Source organism: Panthera tigris, chromosome F3, assembly GCF_018350195.1.
Source record: "Panthera tigris isolate Pti1 chromosome F3, P.tigris_Pti1_mat1.1, whole genome shotgun sequence".
In the NCBI taxonomy this organism is placed as follows: Eukaryota; Metazoa; Chordata; class Mammalia; order Carnivora; family Felidae; genus Panthera; species Panthera tigris.
In genome coordinates this window covers 44,109,808-44,131,098 of record NC_056678.1, presented here as the reverse complement: position 1 = coordinate 44,131,098, position 21,291 = coordinate 44,109,808, and the positions used below count along the sequence as shown (strand labels likewise).

Sequence of the window (21,291 nt, the reverse complement as noted above, 5' to 3'; positions counted from 1 at the left end):
GGTCATGAGTGTGGCACCTTCCCGAATGAGATTCGTGCCCTTGTATAAGAGACCCCACAGGGGTTCCTCAGCCCTTCCACCACGTGAGGGCACAGAGAGGGCTGACAGCTGTGAACCAAGAAGCAGGCTGTCACCAGAATTCCACCACATTGATGCCTTCCTCTTGGGCTTCCCAGCCTTCAAAACTGTGAGAAATACATTTCTGTGGGGCGCCTGGGTGGCGCAGTCGGTTGAGCGTCCGACTTCAGCCAGGTCACGATCTCGCGGTCCGTGAGTTCGAGCCCCGCGTCGGGCTCTGGGCTGATGGCTCGGAGCCTGGAGCCTGCTTCCGATTCTGTGTCTCCCTCTCTCTCTGCCCCTCCCCCGTTCATGCTCTGTCTCTCTCTCTGTCCCAAAAATAAATAAAAAAAAAAAAAAAAAAAAGAAATACATTTCTGTGGTTTGGAAGCTACACAGGTTGTGGTACCTTGTTAGAATAGCCTGAATGGACCAAGGTGTCACAGAACGATTGATTCATCCAACCCCTTCCCGCTGCCCAGACACCATGCTCCCCAAAGAGCATGGCCATCGTTTGGCTTTTCGTATTAGTTTCTCTACGGCAAAGGTGCGTGACAGAGGACTCATCACGGTACCTACCTCAGTGTTATAATTATTTACTTGACAGTCTATTAACCTAGACTGAACTTTCTCGTATCCCTCCCCCCCCCCATTAGCACAGTGCCTGAAACGTAGCAGGAACTCACGAAATCTGTTAAATGAATGAAGCCCGGAAGCCACAATCACATCTCGCTGGGGCCGGGAGAAGCAGTGAAGAAGTGACACTAAGAACTGGGAGTTCTGGGGCGCCTGGGCGGCTCAGCCGGTTAATCTCTTGATCTTGACTCAGGTTATGATCTCCCGGTTCGTGAGTTCGAGCCCTGTGTCGGGCTCTGCGCTGACAGTGAGGAGCCTGCTTGGGATCATCTCACTCTCTCGTTTTCAAAATAAGTAAATATTAAAAAAAAAAAATTTTTTTTTTAAATCTGGGAGCTCTTTATTCAAAAGTTACTAAGTCCCTATTATGTGCCAGGCACAAGGCTGGGACACACGGGTTGTGCGAAGATGACAGCCACACTGTTCGCTTTCAGGGAACTGTGTGGAGTGGAGGGGACGGTCCAGGCTGAGACCGCAGTATTGACAAAAGACTGGAGTCCTGGTGGTGTTGGACGTGTTCGAGGGCCTGTAGTTCGTGAGGCTGGATTAGGCTGAAAAGGGATCGGAATGGAAAGGGTCACTGATCAAAACAGTGATTAGTGATGATCACCGGGTGACGTGGCCTTTAAACCTTGCCCATCACAGGTCTGTCAGGTTCGAGTTTGGACTTTACCTTGGAAGCAGCAGGGAAATCAATTGTTGGACACTCTGAAACAGATGAGTGTTGCAGTCAAGTGTGTGTTCCAGAAGGTTCCCTTGTGGCAGTGTGGACGTGGGCTGACATGCCTGGAAGCCGGGAAGAGAAAGCAGAAGGCTTGCCATAGTCCTGGCAAGAGACACTGAGAGCCCTGGGGAGGGGATGGATGTGAGATATTCTAGAGAGGAGGTACAACAGACCATGGAATGCGTATGCAGGGTGAGGAAGAAGGAACGGTTAGGGTACATGAGCGGTCTGGGTGGCGCTTTCAGTTGGAAAAGGAAGGAGGATTTGGTTCAGGTGGCAGGTATAGGCAATGAGTTTAAGGTATATATATATATATATATATATATACTTATGCACATATATATACATGTACATATATACATGTATATGTGTATACTTTAATGTTTAGTTGTATTTGAAAGAGAGAGAGAGAGAGGGAGAGAGAGCAGGGGAGGGGCAGAGAGAGAGGGAGACACAGAATCCGAAGCAGGCTCCAGGCTCCGAGCTGTCAGCACAGAGCCCGATGCGGGGCTCCAACCCACGAACCACGAGATCATGACCTGAGCCGAAGTTGGACGATTAACTGACTGAGCCACCCAGGCGCCCAAGTCATATATTCTGAGATGGAAAGGTTATGAGGATATTCAGAAGGAGAAACCCTGTAGGAAATGGGAGACAGGGATCCAGAGGTCAGGGGAGAATTTGGGGTCAGAAATAAAGGTTGGGGGTCCTCAGCATTTTGGGTGGTGAAGAAAGCCTTGGAGAGAATGAGGTCCCGCGTGGGGCGTGAGTCAGGGGACCACAGTCCAAAGACAGAGGAGACAAAAACTGGTTAGAGAGCTAGAGGGAGAATCATGGAGGCTAAGAGAGCCCAGCGTCTCCTGGAAGGCACCAAGATGGGACACCTAAGCCTGCTTTGAAGGTCAGAGAGTGTTTACCTAAAGAGGGGATGTCTTAAGCTGGGCCTGAGGAGGACTGGGAGACGGTGGGTGGGGTGGTGCCTCAAAGAGTCAGTGGTGGGGACAGCAGACATATCCGGGAGATTGGAGAGTGAGTGGAAGCTGAGAAAGTGTGGGCCGCAAATAGAAACCATTATTTTTTGAAGTTTGATACTGAAAGGGAGGAAAAGATAGGCTGATGGCTGAAGGGGAAGTTTTCTGAGGACAGGCGAGAGCCACCGTGCTGACCGGCAGGATGGAGAGGTGAGAACTCAGCACCCGGGAGAGGCCAGAGCGGCCGCACCGAGCAGAGGAGGCGAGGGGGGCGGGCTCAAGCTTTGGGTCTAGCGCACCTGCACCTCCCTTCAGCAACGCTGGGCTGCGCCCGGGCCCCCCTTGGCCCCGCTGATCTAGTCTCCCCGTTAGTACTTACTGAGCAGCACCTGGCAGAGGGCCTGCGCCACCGCGTCCCGGACTGGAAAGGTGACTGAGATCTAGGCTCTCCTCTGGAGGACTCGGTCTGAAGGGTGGAACAGAGGAGAAACTTAAGGTGAGCGTGGTGAAGGCCACAAGCAGGGTCAGCGCTGGCCGCCACAGAAGACAGTGGAGGTCACACACCCTAGAGCAGGTGACATCGGAGCTGAGCTGAGACCTAACGTAGGAGCCGGCCCCATGAGCCCAGCTGGGCAGGGGAACAGGCAGAGCATCCCAAACAGAACGTTGCCCTCCAAACCCTCTCCCGCTTCCTCCAAGTACCCCCCTCCCAGGACGCCAGGAGCCTCTGACCTTCCTCCCTTCCCCCAGCACAGTCTTCACCCCTATTTAACTAACACCCCCTCCTGTGTCACAATGGGTTGTAGCCCCTCCTCTTTTAGAAACTTCTAAAGAAAGAGACTGGTCTCGGTCATCTTTGCATCTCCTGTGTCCAGTGCAGTGCTCGGCACACAGTTAATGCTTAAAAATTACATATACATTTTATAAAGCATTGCTTAATTCTTCCTTCCTTCCTTCCTTCCTTCCTTCCTTCCTCTCTTTTCTTCCTTTCTTTTTCTTTTTCTTTCTTTCTTTCTTTCTTTCTTTCTTTCTTTCTTTCTTTCTTTTCTTTCTTTCTCCCTTCCTCCCTCCTTCCCTCCCTCCCTTCCTCTCTTTCTTTCTTTGCTATGTAAACTCTGCCCTCAACGTGAAGCTTGAACTCACAACCCTGAGATCAAGAGTCACATGCCCTACCAACTGAGCCAGCCCTGTGCTCCCAAAGATATATTTATTGATATGAAATCTTCTCAGGCCTAAGGACCACTTTTCATGGCTAATAAATTCTCAAGGCTGCCAGTGGCAGGGTTAAGGCAGAGAGGTCAAAAGGGAAAGGGGTGCCTGGCTGGCTACGTTGGAAGAGCATGTGACTCTTGACCTTGGGTTCCTTACTTTGACCCCACATTGGGTGTAGAGATTACCAAAATAAGTGAATAAATAAGCTTTAAAAATATTAAGGGAAAGGAAAAGTAGACAGGGAAAGAAAAACAAGTCCGAGGGAGAGGGCTGGGGTTGGGGGTGGGGAGGAAGCAAAAAAACACAGATAAGGTATACACACACAGGGCAGGGATAGAATTCCAAACAAAACCTAACCAGAATTCTCTTTGCTCCATGAGACCTTGTCATCGGATTCTTTTCCATCATAGGAGAGCCCCTGTTCTCCCTCCACTTCCGGGCTCTGTCATTGGAGTCTGATTTCTAGACATAATCGGTTACATGCATCACAGCTGCATTTTCTAAGAAGCAGGGAGAATCTGAGAGAAAGAAGGAGGGGGGATTAAGCCCTGTAGACCAACAATTTCCCAATTTTATGGGGTGAGCCTAGACAGAATTCAAATTTTCTTCCTTGAGAGTCTGAAGGAGGGAAGCCGGTGGCTGTGTCCCACTTCTGAAGTGGGTATCCAACTCACCAGCCAGGCGTTCTTTAGCATGGCAAAACTAATTTTGTTTCGCAGCTGGATAAATAAAGTAAGGCAGAAAAAAGCTGGCATTACACATTTTTGAATTAGCACCAAGTCTTTCAAACTCCACCTCTTTCCGGAAATGTTCCTGAATGCGGTGGGAGGTGGTAATTTCCCTCCCTCTCCCTCCTCACCACAAAGCACACCGCTGTAAGAGCTGCACTTACCCCAGCCTGACTTTTCCTTCCCCGGCATCTCTGGATCCTTAGCCGAATTCTTTGTCTATGTCAATAGGATCAAAAGAGATAATGCAGGGGGTGGGGGGGACTCTAAAACCCATGGAAGTCGTGGATAGCAATAATGGTCTCTGAGGGTGCCAGTGTCGCTGGTCCACGAGCGACAATTCCTAAAAAATGAACAAAACCTTTCAGTGGTCGTATCTGAATTAATTTTAAGTGAAAAAAAAATTTTCAAGTCAGTTGCCATAAAACACACAAGAGAGGAAGCAAAACTTCTGGCTTAGAATTCAGAGAAGTACATATCCTACAATGAGTTAGTCAAACCACACAGAATCTTATACGGTTACCCACAAGGTGGATTTCATGAACTTTTGCCCATCAAGCTGCATCTTTTGCAAAGGGCAATTAGGAAAGAGGTGATCGGCTCTGTTCTTCTTCTCTAGTACATATTCTGTATCAATTTTCACAGCTAAGAGAAAGTACCTGTTTCAAAGACCAATAAAATTGTCTTAAGTTAAAAAAAACCTTAGTGGAGGAGGGAAGAAGTAGGCTGGGCGTAGATTCCAATGAAGAAAAGAATACGCGGTTATTTTTGAGGTGTGTTTGGGATAGGTCATGAAATGTGTGAGGCAGGTACTACGCCCCAGGCACGTAACTGCAGTAAGTCATGTCTTGTCATGTCCTCTGTGGGAAAACAGGGAGTTGGGTGAAGATTACAGCTAGGGCTGAAAGATTTTTCCATGAGCTTCCCTCATAGTTCAGAGGCTACAAATACCTTATTCAAGGACGCTTTTCTCTGGACCTTGAATAGCCTCTGATTATAAGTCTTGTTGGGGATGGAACTTCTTTGCCCAGAAAAATAGTCTTAGTGTAAAGATACTTCTAACCAGCATGTTACTGGTTGTCTTTGGTGAATTTTAGGGCCTTGGCAGGTAGTGGGGTTGGCAAATGCTGCCATATTCAGTATCCAGTTAGCCTGCATTCTATTTTCAGTGATAACCTTACATTTCAAGTCCTACAAATGTCATAACTATAGGGTCATTCAACAAGTACTCAAAGCATAGTTTGATCGACTGTCTTCTTCTTTTCCTCCATCCACCACAGACTACAAGCTGAAAGGTATGAATATCTTCTATTTTTAAATTTTTTTTTAATGTTTATTTATTTTTGAGACAGAGAGAGACAGAGCATGAACAGGGGAGGGTCAGACAGAGAGGGAGACACAGAATCTGAAACAGGCTCCGGGCTCCGAGCTGTCAGCACAGAGCCTGATGCGGGGCTCAAACCCACGGACCGCGAGATCATGACCTGGGCCGAAGTCGGACGCTCAACCGACTGAGCCACCCAGGCGCCCCTATCTTTTATTTTTTAAAGATGTTGAAAGTGAGGCCCAGAAGGGATAAGTCATAAGGATTTTCTCAAGAAGATCAAGTCTGGAGTTTAGGGAGATTGAAAAGCTAGAACCGAGAAATCCCAGATTTTTATTCTTTCGTGTCAGCCATACTTCACATCTGACCCTATGTGGGGGTGTTGATGCTTCCTCTGACTTAAACTTCTCTCTTGTTTATTTCATGTGCTACAACACATGGCTGGGGAAGACAGAACAGGCAATCGGATGGTTCCATGCTTGCTCAGTCAGAGTCCATGAAATATTTCTCTAGGAAAAAGGGACACTAATTTGGGGTAATGATGAAGCAGTGAAAAAGAAGAGACGGAAAGGGAAGTTGCTTTAAGAAATAATCGTTAAGAACTAGGTGTTCTTGGGATAGGAAATGTAATTAAATTAGGGGAGCAGAGCTGGCAGGGCTGGGATAACTCGATTGCTTAAAAAACACAATTTTAGGGCAGTTCAAGCAGAAAAACACATATTAAATACTTAAAGAAAATCTGCAAATTTAATTGGCATAGCCCTGAGTAGCCAAGGCTACCATTGGAAATCTACCTATTGAGTGAGAAAGTGACCGAAGTAACAAAAAAGCAACATAACCACCATGGAGTTTGCAAAAACAACCATCTGTTGTGTGAGGAACCATGGAGAGAGATTCTGTATTTATAGAATCTTGAGTGGGAAAAGCAGGCACAATAATATCCACCACCCCCCCCCCCCAAGTTCACTAATCTGAAATCTGACTTATCTTCTAGTTTCTCTGCGGTCAACATGTACTATTTAAAAAAAAAAAAAAAAGTCAATTTAAAAGCAGACTTGCTAGGACTAATTTGAGAACTCCCAAAGTAGGATCTTTTCCAAAAATACACTGCAATTGACAATACTATCAGCTCAGTGTTAAAGGGGTTGTGATACAATAGACCCTGGGGCTGAATCAGATGTTTACTGTAGCTTGGGGACAACAGGCTAGTCGGTACAAGAGTTCCCCTAGCCTTAACTGTTCTTGATACAAGGTTTAGAATGAGATCTTTCTATAAACAAATGTTTCCAAGAGTGTATCTTAAATAGCCTACCTTAATAATTCTTATTTTTTCCTCTCCGTTTCTAAAATGGAAACTGCTGTAAGGAAAATTTTTTATATCAGAGGCCAAGAGTGCTGGTGTTTTTCAGTTATTGCAGGTTTCCTCTTAATGAAAATATGTTTACATCCTCCGGTGAAATTATTTTTAGAAAGCTAACATCTTTTGGTAGCGCTGGTCTTACAGGAATACCTCCGTGTTACAATTACTCTGTACTAGGGCAGGAGGTTGGAAATAAAATGAAGTGCCAATTCTCTTCCAAAAGCCTACACAGGGATTATAGGATCATATTTTACTCTGTGAGTTCAATTAATTTTACCTTGAATTCAATTGGGGGGGGTGAGGTGGAGGCAAAAGTAAATGATATCATCGTTTACTGGGTGTCTACTATGTGCCAGGAAATGCACGAAGCACATTATAGTCTTTATCTCATTTGATCTTTTCAGCAACGCTGCACCTTATCTTCATTTAACATGGGGAACTGAGGTTCAGAGAGGTTAAGTAACTCACTGCAGGTCTTACAGCTAGTATATGACCAAGTAACTCAGACATCGGCCTAGCTGGCTTCTTGTTAAAAAGAATATGCAAGCGATTTCTTCGAGGGTTCAGGAGTCCAGCTTACAGACTGCACATCTCTTCTGCTGCTGCTAAATTACTCAACTAGTCGCTAATATCAAGTGTGGCTTGATTCCTTAGGAAGTCTGTTTACGAGAACCTATGTGGTAGAAACTCTGCTAGGTGACTTATGCACCTTATCTGCTTTAATCATCACAACTCTGAGACTGGGTTCTCTCCATTTTACAGATGATGAAGCTTTGGGGAGGTTAAAGTTACTAAGATCTGGAAGTTAGTGAGGGACAAGGCCACGACTGGATTCCAGGTCTGACTCCATTTGTCAGTCCCCGAGCTAGCGAGCCACAGTGCTGACATAATATTCACCGGGGGTGTTCTTAGCGTCCTGGGAGCAGGTACTTGGATGAACAAGCTGCAGCGGCACCAACTCCCCCGTCCATCTAGCCAGGGTCAAGGCAGGACAAGTGGCCGGGGAGAGAGAAGCCCTCACGCTTCAGCTTAGCAACAACAAAGGTGGTCCCGGCGAGCGCCACCTCCACTATCGGGCGCGGGAGATGCGGTGAGGCCCCAAGCCGTCCGAGGTGTCCCCCCCCCCCCTCCCCCGCACAGATGGCAGCTTTGGTGCTGCGGACTCTGTCGGGCGCTTCAGGAGGCTGTTAGTAGCCACTCAGTCCGGCGGAGAGCGGCGGGTGCGGAGCTCCAGGGGGCATCCTCACTGCGCCCACGCGCACACCCGCTTCCCGGGACCCCCGGACCCGGGCTTCTGGACGGCCGCAGTTCTCAGTCCTACTCCCACAGCCGCCCCACCCTTCCCGCCCCCGGAAGTGACGCGCGGCGGCTACGGCGCCTGGGAGGGGCCCGGACGCAGCCGGGGGGTTTGAGAGTGGCGGCGGCCGCGGAGAGACTGGCAGGCCGGGCCCCGGCGAGGAACGCCCCGAGCGCGCGCCCGGCGGGTAGCGGCCCCACGACCCGCGCCGCTGCCGCCGCCGCCACCGCCGCGTGCGGGGGCGGGGAGGGCGGGGCGCGAGGAGCCCCGGCGGGCGCGGCGGCGGCGGGCGATGCGGGCGGCTGCGGGCACCCGGCGGGCTCGGCTGGGCCGCCGCCGCCTTCTCCGGCTCCGCCGCGGGGGTCGCCGCGGCCGCCGCGCCGTCCTCGAACTCCCTGCGTGAGGCGGCGGCGGGCGGAGAGAAGCATCGCGCTCGAGGCGGAAACCCGGAGGGAGCCCCGCGCGCGGCCTCGGTGAGCGGCCGGCCCCGCGCGCCCCCGTCCATCCCGCGCCCCGTCGGGTGCTCGCGGCCGCCGCCCCCCAGCCGCGGGGAGCGGGGGCGGAGGCCGGGGCCCGGGGGGCAGGCGGCACAACAGGAAGTGAGCGTGGCGGCGGGGGCGGGCGGGCACGCGCTCCCCTGGGGCCTGCCCCGCCCGCTGCCCCGCGGCGCGCAGGTGGACTTCGGCGCGTCCCGTCCCCTGCTTCGCCCCTTATTTAGTGCCGCGAGGTCCCTGGGGCGCCGGGTGGCAGTGGCTTTTTGCCTCGGGGAGGGGGGGCGAATTCTGACTCTTTGTGGTGACAGGAAGTTGGAAAATGAAAGTACAGTAATTCAGTGCTTACCCAGGCCGCGTGAGTTTGCGGCTCTTCCCCGGACTTTGATCTGCTCCGGGGCACACGGTCACCCTAGTCTCTGCCTCTCCCCAAGTTCGCTATTCATCCGGTGTCAAGTTTCATTTCTTTTTCTACTTGTCTCCCGCGAGCCCCCTGCCCCCTTTACTTTCCGCTTAATGTACAGCTGCGTCGAGGCTGGTCGTTTCTAGGTTCCTGGGAGGGTCAATCGGAAACGCCTTTGGGGGGGGGGGCGGGCTATTAAGTGGCCTCGGCAGGAAATAAGGGGTATTGTTGACTGAACTAGTCAAAGGATACACAGTTGACTTTTCCCCCGGATGTTGCTGTTTGAAGTTTAGGGCATTCACCTGAAGACTCTGGAGTCTTACTCCTTATCTCGACAATTTCATCTCTTTGCCGTCTCCCAGCCACCACCCCGCTACGTGGAAGACTCGGTGCTTTAATATTTAGGACTGTCAGCGGTGTTTTCGTTAACATGTAGCTGTGATTCAGTTTCCCACCCCTTCGCCACCCCTTCCCCGTCAGGAATTCCTTTCTCCCTGCATGAGTGAAATTCATTATGTTCTTAGGGAAATACTGCCCTTCGAGTTTTACCACAATGTAGCTATAATTTTACTATTGTTTTAATATAGGGTACAGTTAAGAGACTCCTGATTATTTTTCAACGATGATGATTTTGATTCAAAACAAGTCTTGTTACATTTCATAATTTGGTTTTGTTTTATTTAAGCAGCACGCTGAATTTGGAGGCCTTTATTATTTGGGTTTTGGCTGCTGTTTCTGAAAAATAGTCGGGCTGTGGGTCACCGCAGCAACTGGACTATGTGTATTATAAACATGTTTAGGGTGGAAAAAGTTTCATTTACTGGAGACTTCCTTTCCCTAATAGGTTATGTCAACATACCTTCTTTCAGCTTAGCATAGGGATAGAGCTACCTTTCAAGTGTCAAGGTAGAATCAATTATGTTTTCAACATTAACTCCTCAAAAATCAGTTCTTTGATTTGCAACACGTATTTCTTTCCCTCATCAGACTTCTGAAGAACTCTTTTAAAATTGTCATTTTAGAAAACGTGGGTTTTCCTGTGAAGGAAAGTAAAGGTTTTTATTGATAAGTAGCTAGAATAAAAGTATTTGTATTTTTTGTTTTTTTCGTTTCACGTTTTTAATTGTCTTCTGGATTTTTTTTTTCCTTTTCGTTCTTTTTTATGGCTGAGGAAATCATTGAATTTCATATCAGTAGCACACGTTTAGGAACTAAAATGAAGAGGCTCAACCTGACTGTATACCCAGAGGTTCACCAACTTTTCAGTCAAAGAGTATAACCTGTTGTTAAAATTGAATGAAGAAAATACTCCTTTAAGGTACCCACTGGAGATGTCCATTTTATATCTTTGTTAGTTTTTGGGAAAAGACAATTCTTTTCCAGTACTTCATTCCAAAACCACAAGGCCCTTTTTCTTTGATTCTCAACAACCTCCTCTCCCGGAGGCGCTGCTGAGCCCTAAAGAAGCCTCAGCGTTTCCCAGGGCAGCTAAGTTCGGCCTGAAGTAGCGCCCACCAGCACTTGACTCTGTCCGTGTCCTGGCCCCTTAGTAACCAGCTTGGGAAGATGGAAGTTGGAAAGTGTACCCCGAACCCCTTTGGGAGCCTCCGTACTTTCGGGAGCCTCCCCTCCGCTCAGGACGGCACCTGTGTGCTCTTGGTGGAGATGTGGATGGTTATATGTGTCTTTGTGTGCATATCTTAGTCGCTGTTAACCGGTAGGGTCCATGCATTGTCTATGTGATAGGTATTAATATTCTAGGATTACGTTTGGGAATTTTTCCAAAAACAAATTAGAGGTACCAAATTTGTGATTGTTTTGAGATTCAGTTCTCTTTTTTCCCTTCCCTGTCTCCCCTCCTCCCCTTTCCCTTTCCCCTCCCACTGGTGTTCTCTCTTCCTCTCTCTCTCTCTCTCTCTCTCTCTCTCTCACACACACACACACACACACACACACACACACGCCCACATCCCAACCCCATAAGCATTATTGATATGAAGATGATATCTGGAAATATGGAGACAGTTCTTTGGTTAAGCTAAAAATTTATTAGAAAGTACTTTGAACAGGTTTAGACTGAAAAAAAATCATTTAGGTGTTAAACATATGTAATTAAAAGCCATAAACAGGCATCATTATCTCTGGTAAATTGAGAGAAACGATACCCCCCCCCCCATACTTGATGGATCATAATGTAAAACCACTTTTTAAAATTTTTATTATTATTATTTATTTTTAATGTTTAATTTTGAGAGAGAGAGAGAGAGAGAGTGCATCAGTGAAGGAGGGACAGAGAGAGGGAGACACAGAATCCAAAGCAGGCTCCAGGCTCTGAGCTGTCAGTGTAGAGTCTGATGCAGGGCTTGAACTCATGGACCGTGAGATCATGACCTGAGCCAAAGTCGGACGCTTAACTGACTGAGCCACCCAGGCGCCCCTAATTTTTATTTTTTAAAGTTTATTTATTTTGAGAGAAAGAGAGGGAGAGAGGGAGAGAGAGAATCCCAAGCAGGCTCCACACTGTCAGTGTAGAGCCTGACAATTCATGGGCCTAAACCCATGAACCGTGACATCATGACCTGAGCTGAGATCGAGAATTGGACACTTAACTGACTAAGCAGCCAGGTGCCCCTAAAACTACCTTTTCAACTCAGTTTAAGTGAGGCCATGGCAGAGATTAAGTGGACATGGTTACTTAATATTAAAGTTGCACTTCATAGTTCTAGGCTATTGTCACTTAGTGTTTAATATGTAATACTTCTTTATACCCAGCTGCTGGCAGGAATGCTGTTATGCATCCAGGGAGTGGTTTCCCTGGTGAACAGAGTGTGACTCTGATGGAAGACTTGGACTCACGGCCTCAGCTTCTCCATTAACTGAGACTGGGGTCATCTCCTGCTTTCTGTTCTTTCTTATTTTCCCATCTCTGCTTTTGGATGACCATATCTGCACAGCCGGCTTCAAAGGGACGAGTGAGGATTATTGGAAGACATTTTTGAGTGTCTCAGAAAAGTTAGGGAAACCCAGAAATCTTCCACTTCGGTTTCTCCTGCCTTTTTTGGGAGCGGAAATAGTTGACCCTTAAGGACCCTATCCTTTGTGAGTTACATACACATTGTTAGAATTAGGCTTCTGAGGCCCGTGCTTTTGTAATGTTTGTAGTGTTTTTAACATCTTTGAGATAAAATTCATCTACTGAAGTTGTACAAGACAGCGGTTTTAGTGTGTTCAGGGAGTTGTGTAACCACCATTGCAGTCTTTTATTTATATCATCCCATAAGCAGTCACTCCCCATTCTTCTCTCCACCCAGCTCCTGGCAACCTCTGATCTACATTGTGTCTGATACATTTGCCTCTTCTGAACATTTCATATAAATCGAAATAAAATATGTGGCCTTTGTGGCTGGTGTCTTTCACTTAACACAATGTTTTCAAGGTTTGTCCATGTTGTAGCATGTACCAGTACTAAAGTCTGTTTTTTTGTTTTTTTTTTTAACGTTTATTTATTTTTGAGACAGAGAGAGACAGAGCATGAACAGGGAAGGGTCAGAGAGAGGGAGACACAGAATCCGAAACAGGCGCCAGGCTCCGAGCTGTCAGCACAGAGCCCGACGCGGGGCTTGAACTCACGGACCGTGAGATCATGACCTGAGCCGAAGTCGGCCGCTCAACCGACTGAGCCACCCAGGCCCCCCCCCCCCGTTTTTTTTTTTTTTTTTAATGTTTATTTATTTTTGACACAGAGAGAGACAGAGCATGAACAGGGGAGGGGCAGAGAGGGAGACACAGAATCAGAAGCAGGCTCCAGGCTCTGAGCCATCAGCCCAGAGCCTGACGCGGGGCTCGAAATCACGGACCGCGAGATTGTGACCTGAGCTGAAGTCGGGCACTTAACCGACGGAGCCACCCAGGCGCCCCTAAAGTCTGTTTTTTTACGGCTGAATAATATTCCAGTAGTCACACCACATTTTGCTTGTCCATTCATCATCAGTTGATGGACATTTGAGTTGTTTCTACTTTTTGGATATTCTAGAATGATGCTGCTGTGACCATTCCTGTGCAAGTGTGTCTGTTGGACATGTATTTTCGGTTCTCTTGGGTATATACCTAGGAGCCGAATAGCTGGATCGTATTTCTGTTTAGCATTTTGAGGAAGTATCACAGTTTTCCAAAGTGGCTATCCCGTTTTACATTCCTACCAGCAATGCATGAGGGTTTCACTCTTGACACATCCTAGCCAATACTTGTTATTGTCTGTCTTAATTGATTATAGCCATCCTAGTAGGAGTGGCGTGGTATCTTACGTGGTTTTGATTTTCAGTTCCCTAATAACTAATGTTGAGGATCTTTTCATGAGCTTATTGTCAATTTGTCTTTTTTAAAAAAATTATTCTTTGTACGCTTTTTTAAAAATGTTCAGTTTTGAGAGTGACAGAGACAGAGCACAAGTGCGGGAGGGGCAGAGAGAAAGGGAGACACCGAATCTGAAGCAGACTCCAGGCTCTGAGCTGTCAGCACAGAGCCAGACGCACGCTGGCACTCTTTAACTGCGACATCATGACCTGAGTCGAAGTCGGTGCTTTAATCGACTGAGCCACCCAGGTGCCCTAGTTTGTGTGTCTTCTTTGAAGAAATGTCTTTGCGCCTTCCTTTACTTCTTTTTTTTTTCATTGTAAGAAGTCTTTATGTATTTCTGATACAAGCCTCTTACTTGAAAATATTTTCTCCCATTCTGAGGATTGTCTTTTCACCTGACAATATTGTTTGCAGCTCAAAAGTTTTACATTTTGATGTCAACCAAATTACCTATTTTTGTAGTATTTTAATGGAATTGATTTAATTTGTTTTCAAGTCTTATTTTGGTCCATTGAGATCTCATTCCTAGATAAAGAAAGGAAGGGTTTTTGTTTTTGTTTTCTTGTGCATGGATAGTTCAGTTACAGGCTTCTTAGGATGTGCTATATATATACGGTGCTTCTTAGGACGGCAGAGTTTCTGCCATAAAGAATTCTTCCTAATGGGAATCTTGAAGTTCTGTGAAGAAAATAACTCTGTGAGGACATTTCCTTGCAGCTCTGTTGCCTAAACCAGTGGTATCCACTGGGACGATTTTGTCTCCCAGGAGAACATCTGGCAATGGCTGGAGACATGTTTGATTGTCACAACCGGTCAGGAGGTGCTACTGGCATCTAGTGAGTTAAACTCACTGTCCTAGTGCACAGGACAGCCTCCAGGAACAAAGAATTATCTGGCCCGAACAATAGAGCCAAAGCTGAGAAACTCTGGCCGAAACAGGGAAATCCTGAAACCTGAGATATTGAAAGATTTTTAATTTCATGTCTTGAGAATCACATAAAGGCTACTAATCAAATGAAAGAGGATGTGTGGTGGTGCCTGGCAGACTCAGTTGGTACAGCATGCGACTCTTGATCTCAGGGCTGTGAGTTCAAGCCCCACGTTGGGCGTAGAGCCTACTTTAAAAAAAAAAAAAGTAATTTATGCAGATGGAAGCTCTGTGGGCAGAATGGTGATAGAACTTGTCAAATAAATCAGGGAGCATTTTGTTGAATTTTCAGTGCTGCCAATTTAAATGTAAATTAATTTATGAGAACGGAAACTGTTTGGAGGAGAAAGGCCAATGGAGCACAGGTAGATTATTCCCTATATCTTTGGGCCACTGTGACACACACACACACACACCACACACACATCCTGGCAGATAAACCAACTGGGTTGATTTGTATAGATGCTGAAAGGGTGGTCTCGGAGGATAGGAGGAGATTTTCAGTTAAAACGTAGTGGCAGTGGTCCTCTGGTGACTGGCCGTCATCCGAGACCGCTCCCGGGACTTAAAGAACTCACTTTATCTCCCAGCAAGACTTTTCTTAAGCAGTGTGGCATGCTTCCGAGTTTGGTCTCTAGATCCAGATTGCCTGGGTTTAAACATCAGCTCCACCAATTACCTGTGCAGCCTCGGACAAGGAGTGACTTGACTCTTTCTGAATCAGTGGTTTCAAATGTAAAACGAGGCCGCAATAGTATGTCTTGTAGGATTATTGGGGGAATGCTATGAAATAATACATTTAGAGCACAGCGCCTGGCATAGGGTGTTATGGGAGTGGTGGCTGTTAATACCATCGCGTGTCTTCCCTGTCTGCCTCTTTTCAGCTCACTGCTATGGACAGTGCTATCACCCTGTGGCAGTTCCTCCTTCAGCTCCTACAGGAGCCTCAGAACAAGCACATGATCAGCTGGACGTCTAATGATGGGGAGTTCAAGCTTTTGCAGGCAGAAGAGGTGGCTCGTCTCTGGGGGATTCGTAAGAACAAGCCTAACATGAATTACGACAAACTCAGCCGAGCCCTCCGATACTATTATGTAAAGGTAATACGCATCCACCTCAGAATAAGACGTGTTGCTCTCTTCTGTTGAGGTTATGAAACTACTCATGTCCTGGTTAATTTCAAATTCTTTTAAATCGAGGCATAATTGAGCTACAGCATTCTATTCGCTTGAGGTGTGCAACATAACGATTCGATGTTTGTGTACGTTGCAAAACGATCACAGACTGCCTTGGATTATTTTGATCCAGTTTATTTGATAACTTCAGCAGTGTGGAATTGGGATGAAATGTGTAAGTGTGCCAGCTCTATTTCTGCAGAGTTCCACTCCTCATACATATTTTGTTCCTAATTGCAGTCATCTTTAAAGGAAAAATGAGCACAGGGTTGGAATAAGGAGCAGAAAATAGGAGATTTCAGGGCTAAAAGAAACATTCTTGTGTATATCATGACTTAAAAATTGTCACACATATGCTTGTGTTTTAGCTTTATTTACTTTTTGCTTTTTAATTTAACCCAGGGAACACAAATACCTTAAAGAACAGCTGTTAGTGCACAGGTTTGGTTTCTTAGTTAACATTTATTTTTTGTTTAATTTCTTACTTTGAATACGTTCTTGGGCACTGAGGTACAATAAGTGGCTCAAATGGATAGAGTTGGAATGAGAAGCTGAGATCTTAATTTGTTTCGCTCTGAAGAGCTTGATCTTAACCAGTTTTTCTGTCTGTCTAAGAAACAACTGGGACTTCAGAACGAAGTGGAAACTTCAGCAGAAGTAACGTTCTGTTCCTTTTCGCTTCCTCAGGATGCGTATGGCTTGTACCTTTGGAACTATTTGAGGTTGCAGTTCAGTGATTTTTGACTTAATGCCGATATTTGGTTGAGAGTGTTAAGCAATTGAAATCTCCCTTTTACGTAACATACTGGTTCAGTTGTTAATGAGACACTTAAACACTCAACTTGGGCTCCACGGTGGTAGGAACTGCCTTTGGTGTGGCTAGATAAACATAGATGATTTTGAAGCTCTTCGGTAAACTACTTGCCAAATAGAGTCTGTTATTAGGTCGGCTTTTTCATGAGCTGTGGGAGGTAAGTTTATGAGAAAGTGTAAGAATGCTTATTTTGTTTATCTACAGAATATCATTAAAAAAGTGAATGGTCAGAAGTTTGTGTACAAGTTTGTCTCTTACCCAGAGATCTTGAAAATGGACCCAATGACAGTGGGCAGGATTGAGGGAGACGGGGAAGCCGTAGGCTGCGGCGAAGTCACCAGCAGCTGCAGAGATGCGGAGAGCGGGGGCAGGGAGAGGCCGCCTCAGCCTGGCGCCAGGACCTCCAGCCGCAACGACTACATACACTCCGGCTTGTACTCCTCCTTTACCCTCAACTCTTTGAACTCCTCCAACAAGAGGCTTTTCAAACCGATCAAGCTCGAGAACCCAGCTGAGAAGTTGGCGGAGAAGAAGCCTCCTCGGGAGCCAACGCCGTCTGTCATCAAATTCGTAACAACGCCTTCCAAGAAGCTACCAGTTGAACCCGTGGCCGCCGTCCTGTCGGCCGGCCCAAGCCTTTCTCCATCCTCAGAAGAAACTCTCCAAGCGTTGGAGACTTTGGCTTCCCCCAAACTGCCTTCCCTGGAAGCCCCGACCTCCGCCTGCAGCGTAACAACCGCGTTTGCCACCCCACCTGTTGCGTCCGCACCGCCTCCTGTGCAGGAGCCTCCTGGGACGCCTTCGCCGCCGCTGAGCCCCAACCCTGACCTTGACACAGACATCGACTCGGTGGCTTCTCAGCCCATGGAACTTCCAGAGAACTTGTCGCTGGAGCCTAAAGACCAGGATTCAGCTTTGCTGGAAAAGGACAAAACAAGGAATTCCTCGAGATCCAAGAAACCCAAAGGGTTAGAGCTGGCACCCATCCTCGTGATCACGGGCAGCGACCCGAGCCCGCTGGGAATATTGAGCCCGTCTCTCCCCACGGCTTCTCTCACGCCAGCGCTGTTCTCCCAGGTAACTGACCCCTTCTTTTTAGCGCCACCGACTCACCTTTTTAAACAAATCCCGAATTTATAACATCAGGTTCTCCTGCTGCTATTTAGGTTTGTCTTAGAAAAGTTAGCTGTGACCCTGTGAAAGTCACCCCGTTCCTCACCCAGTCAGGATCGCTGCAGTGAAAGGTTTGGAGTCGTGTTGTGAAGGATTCATGGTCTCTGCAAGTAGATGAATATTTTCCAACTTCCTCCTAAAGCAACTACTCTCTCTCTCTCTCTCTCTTTTTTTTTTGGTCTTATAGAACTGGTTGTTATCTTATAAAATAACAGTGATAACCTCAAAAGCTGGAAAACAGTAAATTCTGAGAAACGTTGAGAACAACTCGTGTGATGTTGAGTAACAAGTGTGCACAGTTACATTAGCCATTTCTTCACTTGCTTGTCTCCAGTCACCTCTCCCGAAACCTTAAATACATGACTCCCAGACTGCCCGTTACTAAGGGGAACCGTGTTTGTGACTTAGTTACCTGTTACTTCTCTCTACTTGACCAGATTGGTTTCTGTATTTGGGAAAGACCCTACAAAAGACAGGTGAGAAGATATTTTGACCTTTCTTAGCAAGTACAAATAATTTCTGAGCTTTCCCTCGTGATAAAATTTTGGAGAGATTTGGGGCAGAGACTAGGACAATATTTGGGTTCAGGGCTGCTGGTGTATTGTTATAAGGTTGAGACAGTCCTCAGTGACCGTTGCTGTCTTGTGTGTTGCAGACGCCCATCTTACTGACGCCGAGCCCCCTGCTCTCCAGTATCCACTTCTGGAGCACTCTCAGCCCTGTTGCTCCCCTGAGTCCAGCCAGGCTGCAAGGTGCTAACACACTCTTCCAGGTAAAACACCCACAGGTCTGTCTCTTGCACTTGGGGCCTGGTCCACGAAGAGTGGGGCCAGAAGGCAGTGTCTTCACCCTTTGGTTTCATCGTTATAAAACTTGTGTTTAACAAACATGCCTTCCAAGTGTTGATTTTCTAGCCAGCGAACAGCTCCGACAAATACAGCCAACGTCTCCTTTCCGTTGTTTGCTGTGACGTACGTTCGAGTTAGACCAGGGATTGTTCGGTACTGTAGATTTTGAACCTACCCGATTTCCTTTCCTTGTCATTAAAAAAAATTTTATTTTTTTACATTTATTTATTTTTGAGAGACAGAGTGAGACGGAGCACAAGTGGGGGAGGGGCAGAGCGAGAAGGAGGCACAGAATGTGAAGCAGGCTCCAGGCTCTGAGCAAGCATTCACAGAGGCTGACGTGGGGCTCGAACCCACAAACTGTGAGATCATGACTTGAGCTGAAGTCAGTACTTAACCAACTGAGCGACCCAGGCGCCCCTCCTTGTCATTTTAAATGCTAGAAATCTCTCTCTCTTTTTTTTTTTTTAAAGAAGAAAATATACACGTGTGTGTGTGTGTGTGTGTGTGTGTGTGTATTTGCAGGAGGATCTGCACGTAGCTTTTCTCTTTTACCTGAGGCTTTTTTTTTTTTTTTTTTTACCTGAGGCTTTTTAAAAGAGAAAAATTTTTAGTTTATCAAATACGCCCATTTCTCATTCATTTAGAATTGACATTTATCAACATTTTAAATACATATTTTAAAAAATGGATGTTGTGGGGCGCCTGGGTGGCTCAGTCAGTTAAGCGTCTGACTTCGGCTCAGGTCATGATCTCGCGGTTCATGAGTTCGAGCCCCGTGTCAGGCCTGTGCTGACAGCTCAGAGCCTGGAGCCGGCTTTGGATTCTGTGTCTCCCTCTCTCTCTGCCCCTCCCCTGCTCATGCTCTATCTCTCTCTGTCTCAAAAATAAATAAAACACTAAAAAAATCTTTAAAAAAAAGAAATGGATATTGTGTTATCCCTTAGCCAAGATCGTAGGAAAGGTCTTACAGCTCTTAACCATCATTTTGCCTCAGACACCTAGACTTTTTAACTCCTAGAGTTTATTTTGGTTGATTCATTCACTTATTTAGGGGAGACTCCTTGGGAGATTTTGTTACATTTTGTAATTTAACTTTTCATTTGTTCTTCTGGAAATGAAATGGTAAGGAAAAAAGAAAATTAAAAATCTTCCTACTTTGCATTTTTTATTTTGTAAAACATTCTAAGTTATTGACTAGAAAGCGTTGAAAATTTTTCATATTTTATTTTTATGTTTTTCTTTGCCTCTCACAGATAATTGAGTTAGAGAGTGACCAGAGACCTCAGGCAAAGCTACAGTGCTCATGTGGCTTCAGCCCGGACTCTCCCTATAGAACTGGTCTTAGAATACATGATGGGGAAGCCTCTTCTAGAATGAATACGTCTAACTATTTACACAAGTTGTAGAGTTCATAGATGGGCATCTCTTTCCGGACCTCTTTTTGACAGTCTGCAGTTTGTTTTATAATTGAATTGTACTCTGTCGTGCGTGTCGTCATTTACTGAACTTTTTAAAACTTTCATATGAAGTTAAATGTAAACCTGTATACCTTTGGCTATAAGGGAGGGCCTCAGAGGTTTGTTCCTTCCTTCAAGGTAGGCTGGAGACTGTAATATGTAACATGTAGGACGAACAGTTTTTTTCTTTAAAGTTTCTGCTGTGACATCATGTTCTTCCATGATAAATGGTTACTACCTTTGTCCTGTGAGCCACTGCAGGTGGCTTTCATTTTCTGCCTCCAGGAATGTAGCAGGGACAGAAAATGAAAGTTGGGGTTGAGTAATAGGATGATAATGTGTTTTTGTTTTCTTTCTCAGTTTCCTTCTGTACTGAACAGTCATGGACCGTTCACTGTGTCTGGCCTGGATGGACCACCCACCCCTGGCCCATTTTCCCCAGATCTACAGAAAACATAACCTATGCACTTGTGGAATGAGAGAACCAAGGAGTAAAGAAACAGAAAGACATTCGACATGATTACATTTGAAGTGAGCGATTAATAGTTCTACAATGCTGATAATAGACTATTGTGATTTTTGCCATTCCCCATTGAAATGCCTTTCTGAGATTCCCTTTGACTATGACTCAAGTTGGACTGTATATAAAAATGCCTTAATTGGAGTCTAAACTCCACCTCCCTCCCCCTTGCCCTCTCCCTCCGTAACTCCTCCTCTTCCTTCCCTCCCTCCTTCCTTACTTCCTTTCTTCCCTACCTCCCTACCTCCTTCCCTCCCTCCTGAATATTTTGAGCTTTGTGTTTAAAGAAATTTTTGGTGGGGTTTAGCAGTTAGCTATGCTTTGTAGGAGCAGTTAAGAACAAAGTTATTCCTTCTGCCTTATTGGGACCCTTTGGCCAGGAAAACATTTATGCTTTGAGTATATTAGTTGAAGAAATGTTAAATGCAGTTGGCCATATCTTTAGGACTAAGTGTGTTCTGTTGAAAGACTAAAAGTGAGCTATGTATGAGCAGTGAAGGAAAAGGATTCCTTCCTGTTCACACCAAGTAAGATTAGAGCAGTACTGTTGGGGAGATTCTGCTTTGCTGTGAACTATAACATGTGTAAGCAGTCCACAGCAAGGCATCTTATTACCTGTATCAGGGTGGGTCTCTTAACCGTGTGTGTGATCTTGTCTGAACCTGTGAACAGCATGGAGCCTGGTCTGTTTCAGCGTAGGAAGATTTTTAAACGTGGGGTTTACGACCACGTTTTGCAACAACCGGTGAGAATAGGGGACCCGCTCTCTAGCACAGAAATGTCTGCTCGCTGGGTGGTATAATTACACACCCGT

The 21,291-nt window shown here is 46.3% G+C and overlaps 1 protein-coding gene and 1 long non-coding RNA gene across 6 annotated transcripts; one reads left to right on the top strand and one right to left on the bottom strand.

The window, feature by feature from the left end:
* Window positions 1–1,028: 1,028 nt before the first annotated feature.
* Window positions 1,029–9,522, bottom strand: LOC102971608. Of its 3 annotated transcripts, none has more exons than XR_445629.3 (6): window positions 9,150–9,522; window positions 4,493–4,671; window positions 3,958–4,118; window positions 2,768–2,854; window positions 1,367–1,479; window positions 1,029–1,244 (listed from the first exon to the last, which is right to left on the bottom strand). It is a non-coding gene; the product is annotated as an uncharacterized LOC102971608 (long non-coding RNA). The 3 variants fall into 3 exon arrangements; XR_006213892.1 differs by lacking the exon at window positions 9,150–9,522 and adding an exon at window positions 7,722–8,324; XR_006213893.1 differs by lacking the exons at window positions 3,958–4,118; window positions 4,493–4,671; window positions 9,150–9,522 and adding an exon at window positions 2,953–3,114.
* On the top strand, window positions 8,631–20,568 carry ELK4 (ETS transcription factor ELK4). 3 transcript variants are annotated; one of them, XM_042976080.1, is made up of 5 exons: window positions 8,634–8,782; window positions 15,372–15,587; window positions 16,681–17,553; window positions 18,305–18,421; window positions 20,318–20,568. In XM_042976080.1, the coding sequence occupies exons 2-5, from the start codon at window positions 15,381–15,383 to the stop codon at window positions 20,414–20,416; spliced, it is 1,296 nt and encodes a 431-aa protein (XP_042832014.1). In that variant the 5' UTR covers window positions 8,634–8,782; window positions 15,372–15,380; the 3' UTR covers window positions 20,417–20,568. The 3 variants fall into 3 exon arrangements, with proteins under 3 accessions (XP_042832017.1, XP_042832016.1, XP_042832014.1); XM_042976083.1 differs by lacking the exons at window positions 18,305–18,421; window positions 20,318–20,568 and adding an exon at window positions 18,087–18,258 and having other exon boundaries at window positions 8,631–8,782; XM_042976082.1 differs by lacking the exons at window positions 18,305–18,421; window positions 20,318–20,568 and adding an exon at window positions 17,643–18,078 and having other exon boundaries at window positions 8,631–8,782.
* Window positions 20,569–21,291: the final 723 nt, after the last annotated feature.

Bases quoted from the DNA above. Each gene is read 5' to 3' on its own strand.
- ELK4 (XM_042976080.1), top strand. From the start codon at position 15,381: ATGGACAGTGCTATCACCCTGTGGCAGTTCCTCCTTCAGCTCCTACAG. The intron at 15,588-16,680 runs GTAATACGCATC...GTTTATCTACAG, and splicing joins TCCGATACTATTATGTAAAG to AATATCATTAAAAAAGTGAA. The intron at 17,554-18,304 runs GTAACTGACCCC...TGTGTGTTGCAG, and splicing joins CGCCAGCGCTGTTCTCCCAG to ACGCCCATCTTACTGACGCC.